This window comes from Pangasianodon hypophthalmus, chromosome 30, assembly GCF_027358585.1.
Source record: "Pangasianodon hypophthalmus isolate fPanHyp1 chromosome 30, fPanHyp1.pri, whole genome shotgun sequence".
Taxonomy (NCBI): Eukaryota; Metazoa; Chordata; class Actinopteri; order Siluriformes; family Pangasiidae; genus Pangasianodon; species Pangasianodon hypophthalmus.
Genome location: NC_069739.1, coordinates 11422582 through 11445839, shown reverse-complemented (window position 1 = coordinate 11445839; position 23258 = coordinate 11422582). Strand labels below are relative to the sequence as shown.

General features: G+C 41.3%; 2 protein-coding genes across 5 annotated transcripts in view; both read right to left on the bottom strand.

Annotated features, from left to right (window-relative positions):
• The window catches only part of stxbp5a (syntaxin binding protein 5a (tomosyn)), a 73573-nt gene extending 71130 nt beyond the window's left edge, over positions 1-2443 (bottom strand). For 2 of the 4 annotated variants that reach the window (XM_053231763.1, XM_053231764.1), the window contains exons 1-2: positions 1824-2443; positions 589-686 (exon numbers count right to left, since the gene is read on the bottom strand). In XM_053231763.1, the coding sequence (XP_053087738.1) occupies positions 589-686; positions 1824-1964 (239 nt within the window). In that variant the 5' untranslated portion in view covers positions 1965-2443. Of the gene's footprint in view, positions 1-588; positions 687-905; positions 1614-1823 lie in introns of those variants that run through there. The other 2 variants (XM_026917586.3, XM_053231765.1) reach the window with 2 other exon arrangements.
• A 10286-nt stretch (positions 2444-12729) lies between these two features.
• Positions 12730-23258, bottom strand: part of adgb (androglobin) — a 41115-nt gene continuing 30586 nt past the window's right edge. The window contains exons 26-33 of the mRNA XM_034301844.2: positions 22514-22680; positions 21201-21310; positions 20885-20996; positions 16092-16243; positions 15497-15652; positions 15232-15314; positions 14680-14863; positions 12730-14284 (exon numbers count right to left, since the gene is read on the bottom strand). Of these exons, the coding sequence (XP_034157735.2) occupies positions 14189-14284; positions 14680-14863; positions 15232-15314; positions 15497-15652; positions 16092-16243; positions 20885-20996; positions 21201-21310; positions 22514-22680 (1060 nt within the window). The 3' untranslated portion in view covers positions 12730-14188. The remainder of the gene's footprint in view (positions 14285-14679; positions 14864-15231; positions 15315-15496; positions 15653-16091; positions 16244-20884; positions 20997-21200; positions 21311-22513; positions 22681-23258) is intronic.

The following is a 23258-nucleotide window of genomic DNA, read 5'->3' as shown; positions in this document are numbered from 1 at the left end:
ACATCTCCGCTGGCGAAGAAAAGAGGATGGAATCAGACAAAGCTGATCCGCAAATCTGACTGACAGCAAATTCATCTAACAGGACTGAATACAGTGAAGAGAGAAACGGAAATCTTTTCAGTTATGAAATTCAGTTGTCAGCTGCCTCGCCTGCATGCGCTGTGAGTGAATCGAAACCAAATGGCAGTTCATTCTAAAAATTAGACTTCACGTCTTCCTGAGTCTGATTTTTTTAAATGGAAACTATTCCGATTCATCAAGACGTGCTTCTCAGATCACGAGAACAGAACAGTTTCCGTCTGCATCCATGCCAAAACAATATCTCTCTCAGTCATACAGAAATAAGAGACTGAATAAATACCAAAGTGTTTCCCACTTCGGCACGAACACGCAGATTCGCATCCCAAGCCGTGAAATCAACACGAGCAATAACTGATCTCTCTGGAGTCTGACGGTCAATATGATGAGTAGGGAACACAAATGGCCGAATCTCAGAGCTTTAAAAGGTACTTACGGGCGATTTCTTGGGGTGCGTCTGAAAAGGAGCGCACATGAAAGCACACAAGGCGCACTCTGAATAAAGGATACAACCGTAATGCTCCACTTTGAGTCCCGACAGCAAGGATTTTCTGGACCGGGTCGAAGGCCATGGAAGATGGCTGATAGGGAAAACCATGGCGGACAGTCTGAGAAGGAAAAAAGCAGAGATGGTAACATTAACACACACATATTTAAGAATGAATCAGTAAAGGCAGAATATAATGCTCCATTTTTTACAGCCTTTTTTTTACAGCCAATTCTGAGACACTATTTCTCCAGCTGTCATCTCTCTCTCTCTCTCTCTGTCTGTATAGTGACAGAGTGGAGGCCTAAGCGTGTTACGTAAGTGGTTCCTATGTTCTTACCGTTGCGCTGTTCCACTGCTGGAGTGCTGGAGAGCCACAAGCTCCACACTTTATTAAAACAGTGACAAAATGTGATGCATATTTTCACTCCAAAGTGTATTAGGCCTGTATAGCTGTTGGAGTAAACAGGGAGGTTTCAGAATAGTGTGTGTGTGTGTGTGAGACAAAGAGAGTGAGCAATAGAGAGAGAGTGAGTGAGTGAGTGAGTGAGTGAGCAAGAGAGAGAGAGAGAGAATTAGTCAGGGGTGCGAGAAATCAATTTTACTGACCGACTGACATAATCAGCACATGACAGATTAGGCCAGATCTTGGCTCTTGGTGCTGTTTGCACACCTCACCACCGCGCACTCCACACACTCCAGTCCAACAAACACTCTGCGCTCTTTTCTTTTTTTTCTTTCTTTTTTTTTTTTTTTTTTAAACGCTGCACATCAACTGCACCCGAAGCTAAGACGCATTCCGTATATGCACAAAACGGCCCATGCTGCGTAAACAGATTTTCTGTGACAATATTTTCACGCAACGACACACACACACACACACACACACAATAAACACAGAACAAAGCTTTAAAGCCGTAGCTTAATATCGACCGTGCGTAAAAGCCGCACTTCAGGCCAGCTCTCTTCAGCTAGTGTCCCCAGCGCGCCTGCCTGCCTGCCTGCCTGCCTTTTCATACAGACTCTCAGTCCCTCCGTGGACATGAAGGATGAAAAGCTGCTGTGCAGTTTGGACTGAGAGAAGGACACGACAGCAGCACTGACGCGTTACTGATTTCATGTGCCAAATCATATGGAAATATGGAAATCCGCGCTTCTTAACAGACGCCAGTTCCAGCTTGGCGTGATCAGCAGCAGCAGCTGGCCCGCGGGACACTGCACTCATGCACGCTACATCCGGTGCGTTTGGCTTGCCCACCTTGCAGAGCTGGAAGTGCTCGGACTGGAGGGTCTCCGGGAGGATGAAGTCGTTCTCTTTGGCCCCTGCATGCGGCGACGCCGAGGGCGAGGAGACAGCCGTCAAGCCGTCCAGCACCTTCCGAATATTAAACTTCTTCATCTCGCTCCCCGAGTTCAGTCAGACTGCGTCAAGAGGGACGAAGCACCTGAGACGAGATCACCGGTTTAGGGTAAAAGCTGAGGAGGGAGGAGGGGAGGGGAAGCCGCTCTCGCTCGCGCTCGCTTCGCGGTATCCCTATTTAAATGTGACATTTTAGGGCGCGTTTGCTACCGTCTCCATGTCCGTGTCTTCAGGCTACACGTTGCCGTGGGATTACTGTTTTTTTTTTTCTTTCTTTTCCTCCAGCTAAGGTTTTTCTAGTGCCTGTGTTTGAAGCTTGGCCAAGTCGGCGTCCCGCTGCGTCTCCGCTCCTCTGGCACCCTCCGGTCTCTCCGCCCTCTCTCCACTCAGCTCGCTGAAACGGCTGCAGCGCCGCGACTGCGCATTGCGCGCGACACCCGGATGTTTGAGGGGAGGAAAGCTCGTGCCGCCGCCGCCGCCGCCGCCGGTTACTGCGAGTGATGATGCGCGCTCGAGTGGCGCCTGTCGCCGAGATTTGAGTGAGCGCTCAGCGTCACGTGACACGCAACGTGGCGCGGCGAGCAGGCGGGGGGAGGAGGGGGGGGGCCTCCATCCAGCATCTTCACCTCAACTGTCTATAATCAAAATCAGCACATCATCGCCCTTGTCTTTATGACTAGTGCATTAAAATCACCCATCTTCTGCTGCATCACTCACTCCAGAGTTCAGACCTGCCTCTGGAAGCAACATGAGCACAAGAACTGTGAGTCAGGAGCTTCATGAAATGGGTTTCCATGGCCAAGCATCTGCTCATAAGCTTATACGCAGAACCAAGTGTTGGCTGGAGTGGCCGTAAAGCACCAGACTCTGGAGCAGTGGAAACGTCTTCTCTGGAGTGATAAATCACGCTTCACTCTCTGGCATTCTGATGGATGGGTCTGGGTTTGGCGGCTGCCTGGAGAACGCTACCTACCGGAAGGTAAAGTGTGGTGGAGGACAGATAATAGTCTGGGGCTGTTATTGAGGGTTTGCACGCTTTAGTTCCAGGAAATTCCAGACATTTTAGACAAATGTATTCTTCCAACTTTGTGGCAACCGTTTGAGGAAGGCCTCTTCCTGTTCCAGCATGACGATGCCCCCGTGCACAAAGCGAGGTCCATAAACACATGGTTTGACGAGTTTGGTGTGGAGGAATGACTCCGACCTCATCCGAACACCTTTGGGATGAATTGGAACATCAGTTGAGAGCCAGGTCTTCTCGTCCAACACATCAGTGCCTCTTTTGATGGAATGGCCACAAATTCCCAGACACACCCTCCAAAATCTTGTAGAAAGCCTTTCCTGAAGCGTGGAAGCTGTTACAGCTGCAGAGGGGGGCCAACTCTATATTAATACCCCTGATTTTGGACTGGGATGTCCAGCAAGTTCATGCAGGTGTGATCTAGCCAGTCTACATACTAATATGCTCTTGGGGTGTTTGGAGGAAACAGGAGCACCTTGAGGAAAAACCTGCAGGTGTAGGGTGAAAACACGAAACTCCACATGGACAGTAACTGGAGCTCAGAATCAATCAAACCCTAGACCCTGGAGTCATGAGGCACCAACACCGTCTCAGTCCCTCTGACAGTTTACTCAGTATGCAGAGATTTTTATTAACTTGTGTACATAGTGCACATATCATTTTAAAGCTTGATGCTGTTTTTAAATCCTGTGTTATACTGCTACTGCAAGAAATAAATTATAAAATGCTACTTTTTTGGGTGGTGTTTTTACTTAATCTGTTCATATTCAGACTTAGAAAAGATTTTATATAAATTTGGAAAACCCTGTTACTGTCGTTATTGTATTATTTGACAACCTGTTTTAGTCAAACTGAGGATTCACTGAAAAAGATGCACAGAAGCAGATCTCAGCTTTATTCGGTAATTAGTCTTTATAAGGTTAAATTTGGATACTGTGATTCCCCACACACTATGCTGTCAATAATTACTGCTTTCATTTCTTTATCAGGAGCACGGAGAGGTGGAGGGACCCTTATAAGGTAAGGTCCTCTTCATTTACGTACGAGGCACTGACCAATCTCTCACACACCCTCCCACCCACCCACGCACTCACAAACACACATACACACACTTATGCCTGTGAACACCGCTGCAGACGCCAACATCAGTGATTTAATGTATTGTTTCTCCATTGTTACACTCTCTTCCTGTTCAGGTTTTTTTTTTTTTTAGTATTCAGCTTGAAGTGTATAGGTTGCCTTCAGCCGGCTTCAATACGACCTGTCTATTGATGGCAGTCTGAATTGTTCTCCACAAGGGGGCCAAAGTTCAATGCAGCGTAACCATAGCAAAGCATGTCCTGCTTCATGCGCTGTATCCACAACATGCAGTCACAAGCACACTAACACCAGGATCTAACAGATCCTTACTCACTCACATCATTTTTATTCAGGGATGGAAATGTTCTCCTTTCCATAACTTCGTAGATCAGTCACAGATAGCAGCTATTATTTTGACGTACATAACTAAGAATGATTATGAACTACCAAGAAAGGCCATACATATAACTATTCAAGTCCATTTAACATGCTTTTCTTTTTTTTTTATTTTATTAGGTATTATATAAATAATATAAGTGTAAAGAGGGCTGAGTGATCACTTTCAGAACGCTTTACAGCATCACCACAGAGGAAGAGCACGACAAAATATCATAAACTGCCTGTCAAACCTTAATCGAAGCCCTTCCTGTTTAGTGTTAACCAAGCAGCTTTTTATGCAGGTGGAGATTAAACAGCCATGCCGCTCCTTTTTTACGAGACCGCTGCAAGACGTGCTATGTCACAATTGTGCTGCGCTGACCTCCAGTGAAGAATGAATAATTCAAAAGAGCATAATTGAATATGCAAATTTGGGGTCTTTGATTGAAACCTGGGATATAATTTGGGCGACCAGTATAAAGTGAGTTTAACAATGAGGGTATTATGTTGAGGGGTGTTGTTAGAATGAATCCACTGCTAATCCTACAAGGGAGAGAGAAAGACCCATGGCCTTTAAAGAACATCGTCTCACCCACACACGTACGTGCACACACACTCACACACACACACACACACGTTTGACTTATACCTAAACCTAAAGGAAAGCTTTTGGCTCTTTTATGTATTTAAATAAAGGCTGCAGTTTATGTAACTTCCTAAACAAATCATATGCCAAGGCTAAAAGGTACGTCACAAAAACCTTCAATTTTAAAAGGGGTGTGTAGACTTTTTATATCCACTGTACATTCACTATATGCCCAAAAGTTTGTGGACACCTAACCGTCACCCCCATATGTGCTTGTTGAACATCTCATTCCAGATTTATTCCCCCTGTGTTTGCTGTTATAATGAGCTCCACTCTTCTAGGAAGGTTTTCCACTAGATGTTGGAGCGTGGCTGTGGGGATTTGTGTTCATTCAGCTACAAGAGCGTTAGTGAGGTCAGGCGCTGATGTTGGGTAAGGAGTCTCCAGTTCCAGTTCATCCCAAAGGTGTTCAGTGGGGTTGAGGTCAGGGCTCTGTGCAGGACACTCGAGTTCTTCCACTCCAACCTTCACACACCATGTCTTCATGGAGCTCGCTTTGTGCACAGGGGCATTGTCATGCTGGAACATCCCTCAGTTCCAGTGAAGGGAAACTGCAGCACACAAAGACATTCTATACAATTGTGAGCCTCCAACTTTGTGGTAAAAGTTTGATGAAGAACCACATCTGATCACATACTTTTGGTCGTATACATTTGGTGTAACACTGTAGAGAGATACCACTTTTTCTTGACACTTTTATAATCAACTTAATAGTATTAAATGAACATAGCATGAATAATGTAACATTCTATGTGTGTATAGAAATATTTATATATATATATATATATATATATATATATATATATATATATATATATATATATATATATATATAGAGGTGAGGGGCAGAGGTGAGGTCTTAGAGGTCAGCCATAACTGTAATAAGAACCAAGAAGACAAAAAACCTCAGCCGGCCTCATGTGACCTTCAAGAACAGCCTCGTTGTAAGTGTTTGTGGTCATAGCCTTTATATTAGACTCCATGAGACATACAATGATGTTCTCATGCTACAGGCTGCATGAGCTACATGGCACCTCTGAAGAGTAACGTACTAATGGCCACTAATAGTACTTTTGCGTACACCAGTGTGTAAGATCTACTCATGAGTGCTTGATGGTGTAATGTGAGAGTCAGTTCATTTTTATATTGTATCTATATTGTATTAGCAGATAAGAAGTGTGTTTTTATTGTGAATTAAGTTCTATGACTGATATATTAAAAGAAAATCAGAATCCATAAAATGTCCTTAAACACAATAGGCCTTGGCACATGCGTCTTCACTGTGTTTGATCATCGCAAAGGACAGCTGTCAATCAGTCAGTCTGTTAGGAGTGACAGTCCATTGCTGTCCTGCGGTGTCTGAGGAACAAACAAACAAACAAACAACCACACACACAAACACACACACATACACACTACTACAAGGTCACAGCACACAGTTTTCCTGTCAAACTCAATCACTATGAGCAAGAACACAGGAGGCTGCAGACACTAGAAAAGCAAAATAACACTAAATAAATGAAAAATGGCCATGAACAGAGGTTTAATATTGTAAATAAAATATCTTAAATATCTTAAAAATAAACAAATAAATGTATAAATTCTCCCAAAAATTGGATTTAATAAACAAAGACTCTGACCCAGGAAAAAAGGATCGATTGAAACATAATGGGCTCCTTTCAGCATCATTTTAACTGGGAATAGAGCTCCAAAATCGGCTAAAATGCCTGACCTCTGTGACCTTTCTTGAGCACTCTAGATTACAGTGATGTGGGGATGGAGTTGTTTGAAAGCTACTGTAGAGCTCTTTTAACTGTTACAACGTGGTTGTGTAACCATATAACCTATAATGGTCATTGTGGTCTGGATCTATCGGTCACTTTACAAGCTCTGACACAGAATGTGATCATGTGACCAACGTTCTCTCTATGAGTTGAGCAGATGGGACTTCTGGTGTTCAAACGGTGCAATTGCATTAGATGCATAATTAACAGAATGCTGATTTCCACAATGTGAATCACACATTTCTACAATGAACTTTTTTGCATCATGATGCATTGTTACACCCGTAGTGTTTACACTTAACGTCTGTAAAATATAAAGTAACAGGTGAATGAATATTAGATTGCAGTAAGGAAGATGAGACTTTTTCAGTTTGCTGCAAAAAAGTGACTACTTCTAAGCTGTGGTTGATGGAGCGCCATGTCAGTCAACTGTGTTGATTCAAATATCACATGCTCCACCGATTCCCATGGCAAGGGTAAACGGAGCACGAAACTGAGCCACACAGTTAGTGTCAGCACTGCTGCATTTTTAAAATGTGCCAGCAGTTGAAAAGAAAATGGATGATGAGGTAAGATATGTGAACAAAACTACACTATGTGTACATTATTAGTGTAAACTACTCTGGGTTAGGGATTTCCCAATGACCAATCACTGATCACCACTGTTTCCCAACAACCAATCACTGCTCACCACTGTTTCCCAATGGCCAATCACTGCTCACCACTGTTTCCCAATGGCCAATTAATGATCACCACTGCATCCCAACGACCAATCACTGCTCACCACTGATCCCAATGACCAATCACTGATCACCACTGTTTCCCAACGACCAATCACTGATCGCCACTGTTTCCCAATGACCAATCACTGATCGCCACTGTTTCCCAACGACCAATCACTGCTCACCACTGTTTCCCAATGACCAATCACTGCTCACCACTGTTTCCCAACGACCAATCACTGATCGCCACTGTTTCCCAACGACCAATCACTGATCACCACTGTTTCCCAATGACCAATCACTGCTCACCACTGTTTCCCAATGACCAATTAATGATCACCACTGCATCCCAACGACCAATCACTGATCACCACTGTCTCCCAATCACCGATCACTGCTCACCACTGTTTCCCAACGACCAATCACTGATCGCCACTGTTTCCCAACGACCAATCACTGATCACCACTGTTTCCCATTGACCAATCACTGCTCACCTCTGTTTGTCCCAGCCTCTCGCTTCTTCATTCTTCATTATAAAATCTCTTCTTGAAGATATTCTCAAGTAATAAAGGTGAGTACCCATTTCCTCCACCGCTACTCATTTTCACTGCTTCTTTTTGTCTGCATTCTTGATAGAAAGTAAAGTATTTTATAAATGTGTAAAAGTTTAGTTTGTGGTGCTATGATAACACATTAATCTATTCTATTTTATTATATTCTACGTGAAAATCTTCCTTCTTTACACCAGGCACATGCTAAAGTGGAGTGTTTTTACTTGTAGCATATTAGAAGCAGAATCATTTTATTCACCGAATATACAAGTACACAGGAATTTAACGTGGCACATCAGCAAAAATATTAAAGTAATCTGCAGCCTAGATTGTTTTTTCTTTATCTCCCCACTCTCTCTTTTGATCGTAATTGCTTTGGGTGTTTGGAAGATAAAGCTTCAGCTAATACGGTATACTTATTGCTGTCTGTGTAACTGTGATGTTCTTCCCGATGCTCATGCTTATTTCGTCATAATTACATGAAATATATAGTGAGGATAATCCAAAAGCAGCTGATTGCTGATGTTGCTGTAACAGTACAAGAAATTAAACTGAGAAATAAACCTAACAACATTGTAAACAAGAGAAATTGAACATTTGATACAGTCGATTTTCAGTTCAGGAATGTTCTGGGACAATTTTTTAAAAAGTTAGAGCAGAGCCCTTGTGTACTTAATTTTTCAAATTGTAAAATGTTAAAAATTTTCTGATTTTTAAAAGAATTTATTTTTACAAATTAAAATAATAATAATAAAATAATAATAATAATATAGATTTTTCTGTAAATATTTTCCGTGTTGAATATGTTTTGCAATATATTTTTATAAATAAGAATGGAAGCTTAATGTAAAAAATAAAAATACATTTTTTTAGACAATAAATTATGTATTTGGTGAAAACAAGCACTCATTAATGTGATTAAAACAGGGGACTGGACCAGGGATTAAAAACTTGTTTTCTTCGAGTATGAAGAATGTTAACAGACGGATAAAATTCTTCTTTAAAATCTCAGATTGTCTGTCAGTAACACTGTCTGCTCCAACATGGATGATGATGATATTACACACATAGGGATAATCTTCAATAATAGAAGGAACCTGATGAACAATGCTAAAAAAGAAAACAACTTGTAGCAGCTTGTTTGTCCTTCGCAGATCTCATGATAGATTCTCCTATAACAAGTGTGTGAACTGGACACTGGGGACTTCATGCCCTTGTAGTGGCAGTAATTTTCATGGAAATATTCTTATGCTCGTGGGACTGGGGGTTCATCTCGACATCCAGCTTGCATCAAGGTGGACCTGGTGAGATGTGGAGTCCAGGAATCCTCAGACTGCAGTGCTGATATAGAGCAGCGGTTGAGGGAATGCAGGAGCACCTCGTCTTATTTGATTTGATGGAGGACTGTCATTCTGCCTTCCATCATGGCGTTACGCTTTGCGAGAGGTCGAGAGGTGAGTGGAGGCAACTTTGTCAACCCTGCTGCATTGGATTAGTAAGCTCAGGTGGTAAATTTGATCAGATGTGTTGGCGTCTCTTTCGACAAGTCTCATCAGATTTTGGATGAAGGTGTCTAACTGTGCTGCATCATAGAGTTGGTTTTGGTTTAATCTGATGTTGTTTCGTTTAAAAAACACTACACAGTGCAGATCAGTAAAAAAAAAAAAAACTCCGCACTGTGGCGTTAAAGCTAGCTGACTAAGAAAATAGTTAATGTATGCTAAAATCCTCTCCAGCAACAATTAACAAGAAATAAACAAGAACTCCTGCTTGCTGTTAATAAATAGCCTTGTAAGACACATGACATCACACACACACCCACACACACACACACAAACACACACACCTCCAGTCTGGTGACAAAGGACCAATATTATGATGTACTTATCTCGAGCACATACGTCTTTTGAGTTCCAGCCTGCAAAATACACACATGCACACATGCACACACACACACACACACACACACATATATATATATAAACGCTGAGGTTGCATTGTTGTCCAGGCAGGTGGCAGGTGTAGGGCCATTCTGTTTGTAACAGAGGCAAGCACATGTAAACAAGCGAGGAAATTGATGAAAGGATGAATGAATGAAATGAATAACTGCCCCGGCATGATGCAGCTGCAATTAAATCTATTCTCTCTCTCCCTCTCCTATAGCGTGTGTCCGTGACAACCAGTGACGCAATTTTTGCAACGGTGACGTCCTCTCTACCAGAGCCACGCTACATTATTAGCCAAGACATGATGTGTGAAGGGTCAGCGTGAGCGTTCCAACAGAAACGACACGTCATTTGTGTGTGTCGTGAGAACAGCTTAGCCAATTAAATCTCTCATAAGGTTGACAGACTGCATTCACACACACACGCACACACACACACACACACACACAACCTTAAACCATTTCAGAGATCTCTCCTGAGCACACCTTTTCAAATGACTCACTCCTCACTGTCATAGTTAAAACAAGTCCAACTAAAATGTCAGACACATTTCACATTTTAAGAGTGGATGCAAGTAAATGTTCTCACTTCCTGATGTAATGGGGTAAAAATAATAATAAAAAAAAAAAATTCATAGCTTTGAACATGAGAACATTTTATTGCTTACAGGCAGCCCAGTAATCAGAGGCTTAAAACACTCCTTGATGACTCAAGAGTGGGATGCAAGTGCAATTTCTCATGCATATTTCTTTCTCATAAAGCATCTAAATTGCATCACATTACAGTAAATAAAGGAAAAGACATGTGGACTATATTTACGTGCTGCCTGGAGCATGGTGATGGCAATGAGATGTAACACACACCCACTAGTGCAACGACACCTTTTTTGCTGCAGAGAACACAATCCAAAATAGTCACACAATGCTCACGAGGTAATCAAATAACAAACACAAATCACTGAGAACTGAATCTGCTAGACTGATTGCACGACAATTTTGTACAAGTGATCATGACAGAGCTCTTCAAATGGAGCACGGATTTATTATCACGTGATAGTGCTAAACACATTGCACAACCCGTCACTGATGACATGTTTGATCTCCGTCCTTCAGCTTGGCATCAGTTATTTCGAGAAACCTCAATCTCAAGAATTGAAATCCTTCACCTTCCTTGTTCATTGCTTTCACAAACCTTTTTATCAACTCAGGAATCTCTGAAATCTTCTGAAAGAATTCTTTGACTGTTAGCAGGATGCATGGTGTTCTCTTATATTTCGCATTTGAACGGACAGCTTGAAGGCACTCTGTTTTTTGATTTAAGACAAAAATCAGACAAAAGCAACAAATACTCAAATGCTTAAATTATTGCACTGATATTTTAGGTTTCTAGAATAAAGCATTATCACTGGGAAACACAGATTTCTGACAAAAAGAAGCTTTTGTAGTGTTTTTTTTCTCCCGTCACTCTGTCCTACAAACCACAATACACACAACTGCCTTTGGCCGTAAGTGATTACACAGACATTGTGATTCTTCAGGCAAAATTATTTGGTTTATTTGATAAACCAAAATTTGGATACAAGGATAATTATCCCTAAAAGCGTGGAGAGAATTTGGATTAAATATGCTTTCTTGCAGTCCTTTTTAATGCTTATTTGCAGCATTTTGGATGCATATTTCACATGACATGATTAAGAGCCAGTCCATCATGTTAGTTCGTCACAATGTTATCAACTCGCAATAAGAACGGAGGCTCAAAACTAGGCCTGAATATCACGCCCATCTCTGGGCCTGCCATGCCTAAAGTGGAAGATCTTTCATCACCTTCACCGGTGCTCGATTAGTTTTCTCCAAGAAACAGAACACTCAAAAGTTAGAAGAAGATGGGTTGCCCAAGCTTGTTATTCCTCAGAGCCAGAGGGATGGCAATTCTAATGCTTTAAAGTGGTTTGTGATCCCAATGCTATACAGTATATACTGTATAATTCTTACTGGAAAATTGTATAACACACTTGTACACTAAGTAAATGTAAATGCTCCAAGTTGGGACGAAGATCTTGAAAGCTTATAAAAAAGCAAAAAATTTAAGAACATTGCTTCTCCTTTAACATGTGTTTAAAGCAACGTCACCTTTTACAAACAGAATTTTACTTGTTAGTATTAGCAATTAACTTAGCAGGCTGCTAAGTTGAGTTATTACTCAAGTCTAGATCTCAGTATTATGAACACAGTGATAAAGTCAGTGAACTTCTCGCACACCAGCTACACTACATCTACTTAATTTTATAAAACTTCTCAAATTTGAACATTGTCTGGAATTACAAGTACTGTTTAAAGATTCATCATAATATTAACATACATACAGAATATTATATATACTGTATGTCTGGATTAAATGCTGACATTAATGACTTTGAAGGTTTTTTTTTTTTCATGCTCTTGAAACTCCTGTGCTAGATTTGCCTAAGAATTTAGATGAGGCTGTAAATATCACAGAACTTTCCCTTGCTGCCAAATCTATGCAAAGTGCCAAATGTAATGGTCTTAAAAAGTGCAAAAGTGCAAGTTTTTTGATAAACCGGCTCTTCTTCTAATCAGTCTATTGAATCCTGTATGCGTCTGCCAACTCTAAATCAGGCCTTAAGTTATCTTATTCTGAAGAAAGATCCACTCATTTGTTCATTATATCATCCAGTTAGTTTATTACATGTTGATTTCAAACTTTTAATCAAATTGCTTGCTTTGTGCTAAGGAACGGTGCTAGCAATACTTATTTCTCCTGCAGGATTTTTTGAAAAGGCACCTTTCTTAACTTAAGGTGTCTATTCAGTACTATTTACAACCATTTTAGTCCTAAGGTTGTAGAATACGAACATCTTTTCTATACTTCAGGGAAATTCGGTCTTATTTTGTGGGTTAAGCTACTGCACGCTTCACTCTTAGCTGCAGCAAGGACAAATAATACCTGTTCAGACTATTTCCCCCTTCATCAGTCTACTCCACAGAGATGTCCCTTGAGTCATTTCTTTTTTGTGCTGGCCACTGAACCTCTATAAAGGCAGGTAAAGGCAGGAATGGCGCAGAGCGGAAGTTGTCCTTTTAGATGGATAACCTACTTTTATGTGTTTCCAACCTCTTAACCTCTATTCCAGCTGTTTTTTTTCCCAACACTTGATTCGTTTACCTTTATATCAGACTCTTTTTTTTTTCATAGACTCTACCTCATTCTGGAATTCATCTTTAATTAAAAAAAATATATATATGAATACGTACACAGCTTCTACAAAAACCCAAGGTATTGGGTCACATGGTTCTTAAGATGTTGTATAATTCCATCTATTTTTTTTTTAATTCTCTCTTCTTACACAAATAATATAATAATAATTAAAAGCTCTTTGATTAGACATTATCATCACCTGCTGGACAGCTTCCTCTCTCTTCCGAGACTCCAGCTGCTGGAATGGGAAAGCCTCTGAAGCCTGATTAAACCTTAAGCTCAGCTTTAACCACCTACAACAGTCAGCAAGGTGAGGTATTAACTTAGTTTCTACAGTTTCTACATCACAATCATGCAGCTACGCCCCCACGCGCATGCACACACTAATACAGGCATGCACAAACTAATACTGCATACAGTAAACACACATTTTCCTGCATGCACAGACACACGTGACAATATAAACACACACAATGCATATGCAAAGTAAATGATGGAAATGTCATCCTCAAGTTTTTTTTTTTTTTTAATATTAAGCCCTGAATCATAATAATATCCGAAGCACAGGGTGACTCATTGTCTGAAGACACTCTGTAATCACACAGTCTGTTAAAAATAAAACTCATATTAAATCCTGTTCAAATGAACAACCACCTCCCACTACAGAAGAATATCTCAGTGGTAGATCACACGTCTCGGAGCAGCTCCATATGCATCTAAAGAAGTAAATTAATGTGAGGAAGTCCTCCAAGATATGTTTTGGTTCTTGTTGTGGGTTTGTTTTTTCCATGTGTCCCATATATGTATATTTATTGCGTTCTTATCAGTGTTTTGTATCTTTAAAGGTTCAGCGAATAGAGATGCCATCTTTCTTTTTTAGACTCCTCTTCTCTCTTCTCAGACTCCTCTTCTCTCTTTTTAGACTCCTCTCTTTTGAGACTGCTCCCCCAGCTTCCAGATTCGAATCACCTCTCGAGTCTGATCGAACGTCCGGAGCAGCTCAGCTTTCTCCTCCTGCGACAATCAGAGAGGTATTAAACTCAGTTTCTGTATTAACCCTTGCTGATAAATGGCTAAAAAGAAATGAGCACAGCTGTACAGCTAAATTCATATTCATGTTATTATAATATTTGTGTTATTATACCTGTCAAAGTGACAGGGTTTGTGTTATGATCTTGAACACGTTTTACCGCTCATCATCCATAATGCTGACATATAAAGCACTCTACAAGCAAGTAGGCCTCTTATTTATTTATTTATTTATTTATTTAAATTTATTTACGATGTGCATAATGTGTTTGCACAGCTCGGGAACTTGCAATTAAACATCTCTTTACATACAACTTGATATAACTTGATAGATAATCTGTTGTTATGAGGTTATTGCTAATTGGTTTAAAATATTTGACCTGAATTCTTTCAAACAGCTCTCGCTGCTCCTTTATCAGCTGCTTGGTCTGCTCTTGCTCCTGTCTACGGCGGTCCAGCACGGTCTCCCGATACAGCCGAAAGCTCTGGATCTTCTCCAATCGCTCCCTCTGCTGTTCCTCCTCCATCACTGCATCCTTTAGACGCTCTGGCCTGCTGGTCCTCCTACACACAGAGGAAGAGAGAGAGAAAGAGAGAGAGAGGCAACCAGTAAACTCACACTTTCACCACGCTGACAAGCTTTCACTTTTTACAGCTGTAGCATTTTCCAGATCAGCATCCACTGAGAAACTCTACACGCATTTGTTGGATGCCAAAGCACTTGTAACACACACATGCCCCAGCGTAATGAGAGCTCACAGAGCTCCACCATGCAATCCATCCGCATCTTGACAAAAACGACTGTCTGCCTGCCATGTTTAATAGATTTCACTCTTTTTCACTGACGTGGAAGCCGTTGCTAGGGAGCACCAAAATCTAGAGTTCCACAGGAAGTCTATGGAACTTCCTGTGATCGTGAAAGGTGTGTGTACCTGATGAAAGGTGTGAGGTCCAACGTGTAGTCTTCTCCGAGCGTCCTCAGTTTTTTCAGGTACTGCTGCCGGGTGTGGAAAGCCTGCACACCGACAACAACGTACCACCAAAGAGCACACACAGCACACTAGTACACATGTGTAAATATGTGTGTGCATATACTGTGTGTATGTCTGCAGGCATTAGGTGTTTGTGTATATGTATGTATTTGCATGTGTGTGTGTGTGTGTGTGTGTGTGTGTGTGTGTGTGTGTGTCCACAGACCTTAGCTGCCCTGCCAGGCTCTGCAGCTTCCCAGGCCAGCTTCATTGCCTTAATTTGCTCCAGTCTCTCTGTGTCCTTTTTCACCTCAATCTGTTCCAGCTCTGACTGCTCACTGACCACACGCAGCGTCCAATGGGGCTTACTCTCATCCACACTCTACACAAACCGACACAGTCACCCTCACACATGTGTACAGTCTACACACCTTCTACACACCCTCACTATGTATCTGCAAAGGAACATGGAAAATATCATCCTCATGTTCTTTTTTTTTTTAATATATTAAGCCCTGAATCATAATAATATCCGAAGCGCAGGATGACTCATCGTCTGAAGACACTCTATAATCACATGATCTGTTAAAAATAAAACTCATATATGAAACCCTATTCAAAGAACAACTACCTCCCACTACAGAAGAATATCTCAGTGGTAGATCGCACATCTCTGAGCAGCTCCATATGTATCTAGAGAAGTAAGTGAACGTCACAATGTCCTCCAAGATATGTTTTGCGTTGTGTATTTTGCTCTAAACCAAGTTGCAAAGGTTTTGGCATTTTTGCACAGACTCAAACACACACACACACATACTGACTTGTTCCATCTTGGACCCTGCCTTGGTTGTGGGTTTATCTTTCTCCTTTTCCTTCTCTTTGGTCTTTGCGGCTTTGGATGTGGACAGTTTCTGTGCCTCGCTGCTCGTTTGTTCCACATTTGCAGGTGTATCCTCGATCAGATGTCTGAACACTGCACACATTACATGGAAATTTTTTTAGCAGCATTATGTTTAATATCGAAGATAGCAAGACGCACCGGAAAAAATGTATACGCTATACAATTTTATATAGTGCTTGAATATCAAACCTGCAATCTGTTAAGATTTTTTTGTGTTCTCTGCTAATGGTTCTATAAGCATAGCTCTGTGTGGATGGAGCGCATGCTAGAGGGCAGTGTTGCTCCACACAGATCCTGCTTTTAACACCCCCCCCCCTGCCCCTTCCCCCTTCCTAAACTAACTCTCTATGACTCTTCTTTCCCTTTGGTCTTCTTACATACCCATCATCCCACTGGACAGGTTGACAAGTTTACATGGCATCCATAAGGACTGAATGACAGCAGGTTCTGATCTTATCTGAAGTCTTATCCTCCGTCCATTCATCAAAAATAACCGTCATCTGAGACTACACAGGGCTGCTGCATTGTTTTTAAAATCAAATTAAGACCTGGTCAAATTTAAAAAAAATTACATCATGTTGACACCAAAACAAACCCAAAAAAATTCAGATATGTGTGCTGGCCTGCGAAAAGCCTTCGACTGGTCAGATTTTACATTCTCTACCTTATATTCTTACTTCGTTACAAGTGAAAATGGAGAAATACACATTTAAAGATTTTATTCCAATACCATGGAAAGACGCCCCACTTACCTCAACAACATTACTGAGAACTGTTAAAGAATTCTAAGTTTAGAAGAGGAAATGCTGATTATCAGTTTGATTATCAGCAACATCGACATCAGGCTTTGTCTCATCTTTGCCTGATCTCTGATGTAGATGTAGCAATGGGGGTGGATCAGGTGTAGCTAAAGGGGGTGGATCAGGTGTAGCTAAAGGGGGTGGATCAGGTGTAGCTAAAGGGGGTGGACCGGGTGTAGCTAAGGGGTGGATCAGGTGTAGCTAAAGGGGGTGGATCAGGTGTAGCTAAGGGGGGTGGATCAGGTGTAGCTAAGGGGGGTGGATCAGGTGTAGCTAAAGGGGGTGGATCAGGTGTAGCTAAGGGGGGTGGATCAGGTGTAGCTAAGGGGTGGATCATGTTTAGCTAAAGGGGGTGGATCAGGTGTAGCTAAAGGGGGTGGATCAGGTGTAGCTAAGGGGGGTGGATCAGGTGTAGCTAAGGGGTGGATCATGTTTAGCTAAAGGGGGTGGATCAGGTGTAGCTAAAGGGGGTGGATCGGGTGTAGCTGGAGGGGTGGTTCGGGTGTAGCTGGAGGGGTGGTTCAGGTGTAGCTGGAGGGGTGGTTTGGGGGTAGCTAAGAGGGTGGATCAGGTGTAGCCAAGAGGGTGGATCAGGTGTAGCTAAGAGGGTGGATCAGGTGTAGCTAAGAGGGTGGATCAGGTGTAGCTAAGAGGGGGTGGATCAGGTGTAGCTAAGAGGGGGTGGATTTTTCCCGTTTCTGTTTGAAAGCTAGCTCGCTGCACTCTGAGCTCAACGATATCAAAATGACAGCCTGTGAAGTACAGGAGGCAAAAAAAAGAAGACGTGCAGATCTGCTTGTATAAGGTAAAATGTAATTCCTGCCTTATTAGTAGCAGGTTGTTTTAATTATTTGCACTGGAACTGTCAAAGGTATTTTATGGCAACGTTATTTGAGATCGAGATACACACGTCTGTTTCACTATGGCAAGTAACTCTCCAAAAACTTGATCAAATCATGAGCTAAAGGCACTGAGCTAGCGAGATGTAGCTTTAGATGTCTTTCAACAAACTGACTGCATTTACTGCTGCATTTGTTGAACTGTCTCTTTACCTGATGTTTTTGCAGGCAGATGCCAAGACAAGGTCAGAATTTAGTTCTAGCGACTTTCTGGACCTCCTCATGGCACACATGGGCATTTCTTTTATTCACTATGTGCAAGAAAATCATTAAATGTCTCTAGAACTTATGATATTGCTTAACTGGCTCCTAACAGGCTTGACCACTCGCATAACGCCGATGCGTCTCAGACTTCATCTCCACTCATTCTCCGAGCTGAAATGTCTCAACACATTGTGCATCTAGCCTCAAAAACAGTTGTTGATGCCAACTGGTCCCGGCAAATTTTTTGTTGAATTTGCACTTCTCCATTTTTTTCTCGCCTCCTCTTCCAATAAGTGGGTGACAAAAGGTGTGAAACGTTACATCAGCCAGTGCTACGTAAGTGCACAGAAAACGTAATAAAACAACACAATTTGTTGTTAAGACATGTTAAGTGCTTGAGTTTTAAAAAATCTATTTTAAAATATTTCAAAGACTTTTTAAGGATCCGAGGTAGCCATGCTACTGCGCCAAAACATCAACTGGACATTTTAAGGTGGCTATTTGTTCGGTTTGCGATATTTATATGTAATTAAGCACTATTTAGATGGTAATTAAATTGAAAGTCACTGCTATTCCAGAATTCTGCAATGTCTCAGTGTTAGATGGTTAAAGTAGTGTGAACTGTGAATGCAAAAAAAAAAAAAGTTCATTTAAGGTAACTGTTATGTGGCATCCCTAAACTTTGAGTCGTCATGTAAAGCAAGCCAAGCTTGATAAGAAGGAAGAAAACGATGTGTATGCAGAGGAGAGGTAAGTGAGGCTACAGGGACGGCTCTGGAAGATCAGCCCAGGCTGTGATAGATTAGACTAAACTGGGCAGATGTGTCTTTATGCGACCTCTGATTGGTGTGTGTTTAGAGTCTATAGGGCCATGTAACCCTGCTCCTGCTTTGATGGGACACACTTAAAGTGGGTTAATTCAATTCTTTCTCCTCCAGAAATATCTCCCATGGCACTGGAGGCCAAGAACCAACTTCATTTGACTTCCCATTGACCCATTTCCACAGGCTTCCTGGGAAACAAAATTGGAGACATATGCAGCAAGCTCTCCAATATGTACTTCCTGACCTGAACACACACACACACACACACACACACGTGACAAATCCAGGGATGTGTGTACACAGCTATTATGGATAGATCAAAATGAATGACTAATTTCCTAGTCACACAAGCTGTGATTAGACTCCACCATCTTGGACATGACCCTTGAGACTCAGTAGTCAAGTCAACTCTAATCGAACAACCCAGCAGATAATCAATCATTTCTTACCCCTTGCAAGTTCAAAACAAAGAAAAAAACAACAACAGTAGAAATAATGAACTAAAAAATCATTGTATGTGTCGAGAATTCAAATATATGAAATTAATTGCTTCAAATAATTTTGTTAGTTTCCAAGTTCCATAAGTTTTCCACAATAAAGTCCCTGTGAATTAGCTGTTACTAATATCAGTGTATTAGAACAAGTGCATTAATATAAACATGTGCCTGGTCTTGAAGTTGAAACTACAGTCAGAGCTGCTGTAATAGAAAAGAAACCAACACCATCCTGACCAATCGGATTTGAGAATTCAACAGCGCTATCATGAACTGTCATCAGTGTTGATGCATCAGGTGGGACAGCAGCAGATAACATATGACCAGCTATTCTGCATGATGAAACCTGCAGCACAATGAGGAGCAAGAGCCCAGAAAACAAATGTATTCTAATGAGCTTACTCCTATGATGTTCATACAATCATGTAAATCTAAAACCTTTCATCCCTTTCACCCCGAACAGCGACACCAGGCCAAGAACACACTCGCTACTCCCATGGTTCTTTTTATTTCCATTTCAATTAGCTTTTCCTTTCCTGTCTACCCCTCCAAATCACAGCTTATTACAGATTATTCCTTATCCCACCTGCCGTGGGTCACGCCAAAACCATATTTCCAGCTGAATTGATTTGTGTTTCATTATCACTTTGCTTGTCGCTAATCAAAGAGACCTACTTTTGTGCTAATACGAAAACATGAAACCAGATTTAAATCAGAAGAGGTTACTTTATTGTGCTTATTTAACAGGGACAGCACACGTTAATAAACATGAATGTGCAGTACAGGGGCTTGCAGGATTCCAGATAAACAAACAGGCCTGCATTATTATTAATCCCAGTTAAGATGATGTATCTTGTGTAAATACTTACAACTGTCCTGTAATCTTCAAGATTTTGGGAGAATTAACTAAATTGTGAAGTCTCTTACATAAAACCAAGTGCACCAACTCTTTAAACAACGCCAAATCAGGGATTTCACAACACTGCAGTGTGTGTAAACATTTTTTTTTCTTTTGCACTTCGTTCAAATGTATTGCAGCTGCATTGCCTTGGGAGATGCTGATCTCTTATCTTCACTGACGACCAATTAAGCTATAGCAACCACTGAATGCTTAATGATACTTAATAACTCCTAATTTGTAGTACTGTTTAATAAAATACTGTTTTAATATAGTGAAGCTCAGATAAAAGCCTGAACAATTGGCTAAACTGGGTAATCAGAGTAGACTGATGCGGGCATGGCGGTGTTTACAGTCTCGCTCTTCCTACTTCTTATCTCAACTTTCGATTTTGGCTCCACCCTCCTGTTGTGATCGGTTCCTTCCATAATTGTGTACACCTATGCCTTGTTTCCCCTCATGAGTTCATGTATTAAAACTCACAGCGTATCCCTATACCTTTGCAGAGACGTCAAAGTGCATCTCTCATGCCAGGCAGTGGATTGGTTAAACAGATGTGTGATTGGGGTAGACGTGATTGGCTGTTGTGCTCACCTCTCATCTCGGTGCTCTCCCTATCTCTTAATGTTTGGATGAATTCTGACAGTGAGTCATCCAAAGGCCAGCTGTTGTAAAGCACCTCTGCTTGAACAATGTATTTATGATGCTGAAACACACACACACATAGAGACAGGGCTATAAAAATACAACCATATATGTGCTGTCACAGAAAAACAAAAAGATAAAGAAGACAACATACTCCTTTCCTCTGAACTCAGAGCTCCACACACACACACACACACACACACACACACACAAGGCACTCTATCAGTGACAGGGATGAACAGGATTTGTCTGTATTGATGGATACCGTTTGGGCAGGCTGGCACTCAGAGGCTCCTCTGCCTCCTTCGTGACCCCCGCCAGGGCCGTCCTGAGACTGACTCACCCCCGCCTTCTCCACGGCACTGCCGCAGGAACCTGGTGCACATACACACATACACACATACACACATACAGATGGATAAACACTCTATAAATACACAGGAACTGCCAGTGTCAGGCGGTAGCTAAGAAACTAAGAGAGTGGTTGTCAGTTTGGGTAAGATGTCAACAGAGGAGACCTAAAGTTTTGAAAAGAATAACAACCAATGTATTAAGGAGGCCTATAAGTTGCCTATAATTTATTTATAAATTCATTTAATGTGTCGCTAAGATAAATGAATCGTGGTCAGGCTTGAAGTGGATCTAGAGTCTTTCCCCATAAAACTAGGGGCAAAGAAGGAACACACACACACACACACACACACACACACACACACACACACACACACGATTGCCATTATTTTTTTCTTGTCATCGGAAACCTCCAACCTGAAGCATATTAAATATGTTTATATTGAATGTGATAAGTGTGTTTTTCTTTAGAGAACTTACTGTTGTCACAGCTACAATAGTGTTTAATGGAATAAAAAATTCTACATTTTCAAACATAAGGGATAAAAGTCTGGATTTGCTGTTAGCTCCTAGATTCAAAGAGCAAATACATTTATTCCACACTCACCATCTGCAGTCTTATTAATAAGAAATCTAAAGTAGATGTAGTGGAGACAGCAAACAATACACTATATGGTCAAAAGTATGTGGACACCTGACCTTCACACCCATATGTGGTTCTTCTCCAAACTGTTGCCACACAGATGGAAGAACACAATTGTATAGAACGTCTCTGTGTGCTGTAGCGTTACAGTTTCCCTTCGCTGGAACTAAGAGGCTCAAACCTGTTCCAGCATGACAAATGTGCACAAAGCGAGCTCCATGAAGACATGGTGTGTGAAGGTTGGAGTGGAAGAACTCGAGTGTCCTGCACAGAGCCCTGACCTCAACCCCACTGAACACCTTTGGGATGAACTGGAACTGGAGACTCCTTACCCAACATCGGCGCCTGACCTCACTAATGCTCTTGTAGCTGAATGAACACAAATCCCCACAGCCACGCTCCAACATCTAGTGGAAAACCTTCCCAGAAGAGTGGAGCTTATTATAACAGCAATCACAGCATCTTTATAAAACAGCACAGTCTCCAATGTGCTATCACAGTCTCTCTACAGATCTCATGTTTATCTCATGTTTATAAATGTGTGTGTGTGTGTATGCGTGCAAACATATGTCCATTTAACACACCGTCACTGGCTGAAAAGCAGTACACAGGGATAACAACGTTTCCTTGGCCTGTCTTGCTGGCCACCTCTCTCTCATGGTCCAGGATGCTGAGTTTAATACAGACATCCTCCTTTGAAGTCTGGAATTGCACCGTGGCAACGTGAGCACATGAGACTTTGACTGCATGCCTGAGAGAAAGAAAGCTGGGTAATTATACATTTCTCACACTAGTTCATCAAAAACATGTATATAGGAATAAAACTATGAATTTCACCATTCACTATTTTTCTCTACATCGTCATCCTTCTTGAATTAACAGTAGGCTTACCGAAATCATATCATATCATATCATATCATATCATATCAGATGCAGTGGGATCATCAAATGTCAAATCATTGCCTTCATTGCTTTATGAATGGAAATTATATCATATTGTGCGGAAGCCTAGCTACAGCTAAGGGTATGTGTTATATCTCTTATTTTATATATAAACAGAGACTTATACACACCGACTTGTACAGCGGACAAGTTTTCTTTCAAAATTGTTCTTGTTTAACAAATTAAAACGTATAATCAGTGATGTGGTGATGTTTTTTTTTTAGGAGACATTTATTTAACATTTACAGAAGGAGTCCCAAGTGTAAATGACAGTCAGAGTTACAAAGCGCATTATGTGCAATATTATAGTCTACTGCTAATGTCTGTCCAGGTTCACAAAAAAATCTACAATTAATTAAAATTCACATGCATTTTATACAGAATTTG